This window comes from Sycon ciliatum, chromosome 8 (assembly GCF_964019385.1).
Source record: "Sycon ciliatum chromosome 8, ocSycCili1.1, whole genome shotgun sequence".
NCBI classification, from domain to species: domain Eukaryota; kingdom Metazoa; phylum Porifera; class Calcarea; order Leucosolenida; family Sycettidae; genus Sycon; species Sycon ciliatum.
In genome coordinates, this window is record NC_088650.1 from 23,380,310 (window position 1) to 23,390,330 (window position 10,021).

A 10,021-nucleotide genomic window follows, 5' to 3' on the forward strand; every position below is an offset into this window, starting at 1 on the left:
CCTAGTCCGATGTACTCCGTGTGGTGTCGAGCAGGTGTGCATTGGGTGTTGATTCACATGGCTTCGCCAGTTGTGTGGATTAGACAGTTATCTGGCGCTAGCCTTGACCTGTCTCATTCAGATCTTGTCTGCTATCGTTGCTACAGTATAAGAGAAAATCTGTGGGTGCACATCCAGTGCGTTTTTGGGGTGTCGGCCATTGGGCGGTTCAATAGCCAAGTGAGTCCTCTTTCTGAGATTCCTTTCGAATCTCTCTCCCCTCTCCCATGGAGACCCACGTGATCAATTTTGGCAGTGAGCAAGTACAAGTTTGTGAGTGTGTGTACGTGCGTGCATGCGTACGTGTGTGCATGTGTGTGTGTGTGTGTGTGTGTGTGTGTGTGTGTGTGTGTGTGTGTGCCAGCTAGTTCGGTTGGTGGCTACACTTATGTCGGATAGTGTTGGGTCTGTTGCCAACGGGCTCAGCTGCTTTTAAAACGAGAGAGCTTGGAAGCTCAGGGCCCTACGCTATGCTTTTTTGCCTTGATGACCTAGACAAAAAAAAAGCATAGGGATGTTATAAATTCTTTAAAAAATCCTCTTTTTTTAAGACATAACCTGGGATTCGAACCCGCACTATCGCGCGCCCTGCATGCATCCCCCGATACACTTCGCATACAAACTAATTCTTCCAAGTTGTTTCGAATTGTGATCTTGCATTTGAAAGCCCTATTTGAATATGCATTGTGGCCAGCCGTCTTTGATGGCACGGTACGGTAGGGGATAGGTACGGGACATGTACGATCGAGGGTAACACGACACCGTCTCGCGTGCCGTACCGTACCATCAAACACAGCTGGCCACATACAGCTGCCCGCAATATTCAAATAGGGCTTTCAAACGCAAGATAATAACGTGAAGCAACTTGGAAGAATGGGTATGAATGCGAAGTGTATGGGGGAATGCATGTAGGGCGATAGTGCGGGTTCGAATCCCAGGATATGCCTGAAAAAAAATAGGAGAATTCAAAAATTTATAACATCCTATGCTTTTTTGTCGTCAGATACGGATAGCGCCAGGCGTGACACAAACAAACACACAAACAAATACCAAACGAGAGAGCTTGGAAGCTCAGGGCCCTACGCTATGCTTTTTTGCCTTGATGACCTAGACAAAAAAAAGCATAGGGATGTTTTCTTTAAAAAAATCCTTTTTTTTAAACCTGGGATTCGAACCCGCACTATCGCGCGCCCTGCATGCAGCCCCCGATACACTTCGCATACATACTAATTCTTCCAAGTTGTTTCACATTGTGATCTTGCATTTGAAAGCCCTATTTGAATATGCATTGTGGCCAGCCATCTTTGATGGCACGGTACGGTAGGGAATAGGTACGGGACAGGTACGATCGAGGGTAATACGACACCGTCTAGCTGCCCGCAATATTCAAATAGGGCTTTCAAACGCAAGATAATAACGTGAAGCAACTTGGAAGAATGGGTATGAATGCGAAGTGTATGGGGGAATGCATGTAGGGCGATAGTGCGGGTTCGAATCCCAGGATATGCCTGAAAAAAAAGGAGAATTGAAAAATTTATAACATCCTATGCTTTTTTGCCGTCAGATACGGATAGCGCCAGGCGTGACACAAACAAACAAACAAACAAACAAACACACAAACAAACAAATACCAAATTAAAGCTGTGTGGACCCTGGCTAGCGCCAGACGTTACTGAAGTAACGTCTTCTGCATAGCTACGGGAATTAAAGCTGTGTGGACCCTGGCTAGCGCCAGACGTTACTGAAGTAACGTCTTCTGCATAGCTACGGGAATAAGAAGGTGTAATGTTGTACCTACCACCTTTGTTGGTTTCAGGGTTCATGTACTTTCTATTTGAAGTATACATACCTGTCAACCATGGACTACTTCTGGCTAGATTAACTCTTGTGTAATCATGGTGCTAGTGAAGCTAAGTGGGATCATTTTCCAGTCCACCCAGAGTTTTGGGGATTTCAGGGGGGTGTCGGCCGTTGGGCGGTTCAATAGCCAATTGAGTCATCTTTCCAAGATTCCTTTTGAGTCTCTCTCCCTTCTCCCGGGGAGACCCACGTGACCAGTTTTGGCAGTGAGCAACAAGTACAAGTACACGTGTGTGTGTGGTGTGTGCGTGTGTGCGCATGTGTGCATATGTGTGTGTGCGCGTGTGCGTGTGTGTGTGCGCGTGTGCGTGTGTCATGTATGTTGCACACCTATGTCGATCCCAATCAGTGACATAACCGTGGCAGTTTGGCCTCTCACTGTTTCACAATGACGTTGACACGTGTTTGGTTGCAAATGTACAGCACTTCTAGTCCAGCACTTCTACAGTCCATTCTTTGGAAACTGGCACTCTAACTTTTTGGTGTCTCTCTCACATAGATGTAGATACTAGGATCGTGAAAACAACAGTACATCCTGCATTGGGTGACCCGTGCAATTACTCCTTGCCACATTTGAGGCCAAAAAAGTCCAAGAACAGGGAAATAGAAATTCAGTCAGGTTTTACAAAATTAGGTTTCTAATGAATGGACTGTAAGTCCAGCAGTGTGCTGTAAGCATGAGTGTAACATCATCGCTGTACAGTAGCCCCAAGAGTATACAACCCCCCCCCCCCCCTCCCCCAAGAGTATACACTCCCCCTCCCCCAAGAGTATAGAACCCCCCCCCCCCCTCCCCCAAGAGTATACAACTCCCCCCCCCCCCCCCCCAAGAGTGTGCAACTCTGCATATGGGGTCTTAGACGGCGAAAACTCACATCACGTGTCTCAGATACGTTCGTACTACGTACCAACGAAGGATAGCGTGCGCGCAGTCCGAATATCTGCCATGATCATGCTGGGGATTTGCATACCCGCAGTGAGTTTCTGTCAGAGAGTGCTTTTTTTATTACTTCGCTGCTCACTAAAAACGGGCAGGAAACGTACAACTGCGACACTGCACCACGTGATGTGAGTTTTCGCCGTCGGCGTACCCCATAGAAATGGTATCAGGAGTTGCACACTCTTGGGGGGGGGGCTATACTCTTGGTAACACTTTACTGAACCTTGCGGCAGGGTTGGGTAAAGTGCTATAGGGATGGTTGGCACATAACGGGTGAAAGCTTGATGACAACATTGCTACATGGGTGCTGTTGGGTGACAGTAGGTGTATGCTGTGGCGACATCATTGTTGAATGGGTGGCAATTGATTACAAGCTGTGTTGATATCACTCTCGAGCATTGCGGCCATAATGCTATGGCACCGTGTTGTACACTTGTGTGTCAGCTTTGGTGTTGTTTGGTTCTGTTGTATATTCCTCTCTCACTCTTTCTCTCTCTCTTTTCTTTCTCTCTCTTTCTTTCTTCCCTCTCTTTCTCTCTCCTCTCTCTCTCTCTCTCTCTCTCTCTCTCTCTCTCTCTCTCTCTCTCTCTCTCTCTCTCTCTCTCTCTCTCTCTCTCTCTCTCTCTCTCTCTCTTTCTCTCTCTCTCTTTCTCTTTCTCTCTCTGTCTCTGTGTCTCTGTCTCTCTGTCTCGCTCTCTCTTTCTCTCTTCTCTCTCTCTCTCTCTCTCTCTCTCTCTCTCTCTCTCTCTCTCTCTCTCTCTCTCTCTCTCTCTCTCTCTCTCTCTCCCTCTCTCTCCTCACAGATATAGGGCTGTCCGTGCTTTGGGCACTTTTGACTATAGTGGGAGCCGTGTTTCAACACAGATGGCTGAAGAGACATGGCCTGCTTAGCATGGTGGCACTGTTCCGATTGGCAGCCGGCCAAGAGGTGAAAAGGGATGATGAGGAAGAGAGGAGAGAGGAAGATGATTCAGATGGTGCGGACCCAACAGATACCGTCCGCAGCTCACCACCGTCTTCCACGTTGCTATGCCAACATGCCAGCACTAGCAGTGTTGCCAGCGAAGAAGTGGACGAGAATACACCGCTTTTCTCCAGGCGGACAAGAAGGAGTCGACTTTCGGCTGCCCTGCGTGGCGTGCTTTCGTGGTTTAGTCGTGCACGACAGACGAAGCCTGACCAGCCACTGCTTGCTCCGGGTGAAGCCTGACCAGCCACTGCTTGCTCCGGGTGAAGGCGAAAGTCCAATGGTGCGTGAACCGTAACCAGGCTTCTGGGCTGTCTGAGGAATGTTCAGTGCACCCTGCTAGTGTGCTCCCAGGACTTACGTGAGCCTGACCCAACGTGACAGCTACTCATTTTCAAGCATATTATTTTACTCACGGGCAGACAGAGGTGCGATGTTTATCAGCGCATGGGCACACGTGCGTACCCGCACACCCAACCACGTGCAAACTTACCACGTCAGCGTGCACCCCCCCCCCCCCCACACACACACATGGCTGGCCTAGACTATTTGTGTCATCGCTGTTAGTAGGAGAAGTTTTCTTCATTCTCTTCTTTACTATACTGATTTTTTCTTGAGTATGTTTGCATCAATGCATGCGGTGCTCATGTACTTTCTCGTTTTATTGTCAAAGACAATACTGGTAGATGGCGACCCGCTGTGGCTGGCCACCATCATAATCAGTGCCACCACCACCGCCAGCCACCATCACCATCACAACCTATTCACGCTTCTTGCCTCCTTCCTTTCTTGGAGCCGGGTTGTTGGCACTGTGTTTATTTTTACTTGGAGCCCCGAGCTTCTCACTCGTTCTACGCTTGAACAAAGTTTGGGGTTATTTTCCCCCAGATTAGCCACACCTCTTTTCACATTATCGTCGGAAACTATTAAAAAAATTGACACCTCTTTTCACGATATTGTGTAGTATTATGAAAAAAATTGCTGCGGAGCACAATTATGCACCCACAATGCCATATTCTTATGCTGAGTGATGTACTAGCACTTGCAGATATTTTACATTAGATTGTGAGCCTCACACCTCAGACTTATTATCAGGGAGTAGTACAATACCGGTATTGTACTACTCCCTGCTTCTGATGATGATTTCACCATGCTCATACATGTACATGATCAGATTTTTTGTGCTCAGAAAGCCACCTTCAGAGAGAAAGTACTCCGCTGTTGCAATGTTTTTGTCTGAAAACTGTGAAAGGCATTCAGACCTGGTAGATCTGAACACTTTCACAAAGAGGTTGGACGCACTCCACATACTAGTACCTAACTAACTTACGGGGAGTGGATGTGTGAACTCTGTTTTCGTTTTGAAACAAATTGCCATCACCAGATCACTGTATACATGTGCGGTGTGCACATCCCGCATTGCCGAACTGTCCGGTTTATCCAGACACTGTGCACTGTCTAACTGAAATCTCACGCTCTGCCCGAAGAATAACGTAAATCGCGCGAGAGTCGGATTGATATTTCCGCACACGTCGGAACATCACCACCCTCAAGAACCAAGGCATATGCATTGCACAAAATACAGTTCCTTGATTCTTTGATGAGATGATGGCTGTATAAAATCTAGGTTAATACTACACTGTACTTTCTTTGGTTTTTCGAATTTTTCTCAGTAGGGCTCTGAAACTTCTGGTGTGGACATAGGTGACAGCAGAGACATCTAAGGGTTCCAAAATACACACACATACACACGCCCACACACTATTGCACTTCTCCTGAGTACACATGCCTCGTAGTACCCACTTCACTTGACGAGTAGTTGGCATAGGATGGTTCTTTAATTATTTAAAAACTTTAAAAAAATGTTCTCAGGGGGCTCAAAAGCCAATAACAGCACAGGCTAAAACTACTGAAATACCCATAATGCATGGGAAGGTCCACGGCGAATTGATGTGTTTGATAGGTCAGGAAGTTTGAATTTTGTGCTCGATAGCGAGCTATGGTGGCTGGACGGTGGCACTGTGATTACTATGACAGTGGGAGTCCATCCAGCGGACAGTTTGGTGAGGAGTTAAGGAGCCATCGCTCAATGCACTCCTTGTGGAACTCATGGCCACAGGGCAGCCGGGCTAGCACACTGTCAGGCGTGTAAGAGTCCATGCACACCGAGCACTGCGCTGCTGCTGCTGCCGTTACAGTCATGCCGCCATCGCCGCTGTACTGGAATGTGGGCAGCTGCTGAACAACATCGCTGCTAGCCGTCTTCCTTGCCACACTGGCATCCAGCTGTAGCAGCAACTCATAGTCTTCCGGGCTGATGTCGCGATGCTGCAGCACTTCCAACGCCCGGATGAGCCGGGTCTCCAGATCGAGCTCCGCAGTGCGAGCGGCCGCCGCACGGAGTTCAAACTTGGCCGGCACCGGGTTTCCACGGTTACGCGGCGGAGCACGCTGCCGTGGTGTGTAGGAGTAGCGGTGACCGTGGTGACCAGCGCCATCGGTTGTATAGCCGGGCGTGGTGGCGACCACGGTGGGCCGCGGCAATGCGGCAGCCTTGCGTGCCTTACGCTGCAGGCAGTCACACTCAGTGCGGCACTTGCGCGTGCACCTCGCAGCTACATAGCGCGACTTGGCTGATGTGAACGGCGATGGAGATTGGCGCGTTTCACAGCGGTGTAGTTGGCTGCCCAACGCAAAGTCCATCGATTCACACTCGTGCTTTGCCAGGAACTTCTTGAGGGAGTGACGAGTCGTGGGCAGCCATCGACCTCTGTTGCAGACGGGTGCTTCGAGAGAGTTAAGGATAGCAGAGGATTCGACACAGATCTTAAAAGAGCTTTGTGCAAGGTGGCGGCTGGGCAGTTTGAGTCGAGAGATGAAGCTCCAGCGGATTCGACGAAGATGCCTTGTTGCACCGTGCCTAGCTCCGTCCATAGTGCTGGATGTCGGCAACTTACGGTGCCTGGAGCATTCCATGACACACTCCTCAAAGCCGAGGGCTTCACTGATGGCATAGGCATGATCGGTGTGAACCACGTCCCCGCACATCGTGTCTTCCACGTGATCAGCGCTGCGACCTTGTGACTCCGGCCATTGCGCATAGTCGTCCTCGTCTTCTAGCAGTTCCACGGCGAGTCCCAGCACCTTGAAGATGTCTTGCCCGACTAGACGCCGGTGCTTCTTGCGATGACGTGTGCTGGTCGTGCGTACAACAGTGGCTGCTGCTGCTGCTCCGTTAGTCTGAGTCCGTGTAGGTTGCTGCTGTGCCGAATGCTCTTGTTTAGCAGATTGACTCTTCAAGTTCTTCCTCTCCCTTACAGTATGGGACGCACCAAGAGGAGGGAAATCCACTTCGTAGGCACGCTGGCGAGCTTGATCGAGTCGGAGTATCTCTTGCTCACCTGTGGACTCTGACGCGACTGACACTTCACCAAGTGTCTGTGATGTTACACACAAATGTTCATATTGGATTTCCGGTGCGCGGCGGCCTTTCTCGCCGTCGGCATTGCTTGTGCGGTATTCGGAGGCCAATAGGCAATTTCCAGTGATTTCCAGAACCATGGCCTCAGGTAATCTGCTGGCTTGAGTTCTAGCAGCTGGGCACTCCACACCGAGAAATTCAATAAATATGTCACAGAGCCGAGTCGTTGTCTTTGGGCAGCTGCTATCTTACCCCACAGAGCAGTGGGGGAGAACTGAGCTTTCGGATCCATCTCGCTTGCTTTTTCTCTCGCTTTATCATCCGAAGTAAAGTAGAGAGATTACCATGATCAAACACACCTACTGTGACCTAGCTCCGGGGCCGGGCCCCCATGCTGGCCCAGCAAAGTAATTACGTCTTCGTTGTTGCTTGTTGCAGTTTGAGGTGCAATTTTAGTCAGTTACGTCACCTTACGTCATGCCTGCATACGCGTATACGGTACATGTACATACACGTCATTAATTTTTTGGTGCAGTCGTGCATGCCTCGCGTCTCACGTGACCATGGTGACTGTCAGTTAGGCCCAGACAGATCCTGCCGGCTTCGGCAAAATATCGAAGAATTGAAAGAGCGGAAATTGCCGGCAAAATCGGAACAAAATATCGAAATGTTGGGTAAAATCGATGCCTGATATACTTAGATTTCCTTGTTTTTTACCCGTTCAGCAGGATACACTGCCCAGGCCAGGACGAGATCATGTTACCGAAATACATGCATGTATCTCTGGGATTCACTGTGGATCGACTTGATTTTGGAAGAATTCAGGGACACGTGCGTTGAAACCGGTGCGATTTTTATGAAACGTTGTACGGGAAGTGGATATAATACACGTTTTCCCGGAGCAAAATGGAGCAAAATATCGAGTTTCTTGTGCCAGGCTCGGCAAAATATCGAAGATTTCGCAGCAACATTTTGCCGCAAAATATCGAGGCGACCTGAGCAGATCATAGATAGAGTACGCCAGGGAGTCGTCAAAATTTTAATACTGACGACTCCCTGGAGTACGCACTGTGCATGTAGTGAGCCATTCAAAAAATACGAAAATTTTGAAAAGTAAAAAGTTAAAAGGTCGTGCGGCTAGGCCGGCTAGTAATAACCAGGGAGTAGTACAAGTACTACTCCCTGCTTTCCACAACAGCAGGAGGTTACTTCCGACCACTGAAATACGAATGCCTTTTGACAGCCGTTTCGGTCACTGAGACCTGGCCTCATCATGCAGAGAAGATTCAGTTGTTGGATGACTGGAAAAGAAATACATGCAAGCATCAATTTTTTCATACCGAGAAATAAGAGATGGCGCGCTGGTGTGTGCGGCGTGCGCTCTGGGAAAACTCACAACAGTTACATGGAACACCCTACACAATGTCCATCACCAATGTAAGTGATCTCTTTGAAGTATAATTTGAAGTATAATGTCACTACTCAATCGAATGTTCGGCCAGGAGCCATCATCAGGATCGAGGGGAAACCTGTGAAGTGCACGGCCTACATAATACCGGTATATCATACAACACAAGGTGCCAGGGAAGGTGGGATGAACTACCCCATACGTGATAAAAGTACACCGTCACGGAATGATTCAGCTGTCACACACTCAGACACACACGCACGCATAAAGTTACATACACACACACACACACATAGTGACGCGTACGCGCACGCACCATGATGAGGCACACATGTGTGTGTGTGTGTTTGTGTGTGTATGTGTGTGTGTGTGTGTGTGTGTTTGTGACAAACACACACACACACAATCACGCAGAGTGACACGCTCACACGTACATTGTACAGGTGTAACAACAATACGCAAAACAACGTGCCTAGAAACGAGGTGTGAGGAGTGGTGGGACTGCATGTACAGTGTGACAAAAAGATGAGCCTGCTACTCAACTGTAAACAACACTGTGCCGAACAGTAATCAGATTATCAGTGTGTGGAGTGCGGAATAAGCACGTTCTGGCAACCGGACAGTACACTCCCGGACAGGACACTCCCGGACAGGACACTCCCGGACAGGACACTCCCGGACAGGACACTCCCGGACAGGACACTCCCGGACAGGACACTCCGACAGTGGCAACAGTAACAGTAACAGTGATCATCGTCCAAATGTCGCAATTGTCAATTGTCAGAAGCCTCCAACCACAATCATGGTGGCGTCTGGATTACTACGTGTGTGGATGGCCTTCCTCACCAGAGTCACCTGGCCACATAATGGAGCCACTCGAGGGGATGCCCAGTCCACCACCACGCCGGCATGGATTGGTGTGTCGAGCTGGTATATACCCCAGATCTGCAGCACATTACCCATCACAACTACTGAGCCAGTATCCTTCCTCCTCAGTCACGAAATAGCGACTCCACTCATTGCCCCATTCCCTCATCGTAACGTGGAATCAGCTCCCGCCTACCCTTCTGCAGTCTCCCCCAGCCTTCTCCCAGAGGTATGCGAACTTTCAAGAAAATGTCAAAGACCACTTGCGGCGCAGCAAGTGGGAGTGGGCCACAGCCAGGTTATGATTCTCTCCATACAGGTCAACACACCAGCCGAATAGACCGCTCTCCAGCCCCTTCTGCTGCGTCAGGCAACACCTACCAATACCATTTCCTTGCCTGGAGAGCCTTGTTTTCACCCTAGCCTGGGCTGTCACCAACTCCCTAGACCTAGAATAGCGCTAGATCCCTCTCTTGCCTTCACATCACGACGTGTTGCCTGTCACCATAGTCACGACTC

General features: G+C 49.3%; 2 protein-coding genes across 3 annotated transcripts in view; one reads left to right on the forward strand and one right to left on the reverse strand.

Annotated features, from left to right (window-relative positions):
* Positions 1-5,019, forward strand: part of LOC135822387 (uncharacterized) — a 51,984-nt gene extending 46,965 nt beyond the window's left edge. For both annotated transcript variants that reach the window (XM_065335139.1, XM_065335140.1), the window contains one exon: positions 3,643-5,019. In XM_065335139.1, the coding sequence (XP_065191211.1) occupies positions 3,643-4,049 (407 nt within the window). In that variant the 3' untranslated portion in view covers positions 4,050-5,019. The remainder of the gene's footprint in view (positions 1-3,642) is intronic.
* A 577-nt stretch (positions 5,020-5,596) lies between these two features.
* On the reverse strand, positions 5,597-7,623 carry LOC135822392 (uncharacterized). The gene has a single exon (XM_065335148.1). It carries the CDS (start codon positions 7,365-7,367, stop codon positions 5,835-5,837), a length of 1,533 nt encoding a protein of 510 aa, XP_065191220.1. The 5' UTR covers positions 7,368-7,623; the 3' UTR covers positions 5,597-5,834.
* Positions 7,624-10,021: the final 2,398 nt, after the last annotated feature.

Coding starts and splice junctions, on each gene's coding strand:
- LOC135822392 (XM_065335148.1), bottom strand. CDS start 7,367: ATGGTTCTGGAAATCACTGGAAATTGCCTATTGGCCTCCGAATACCGC.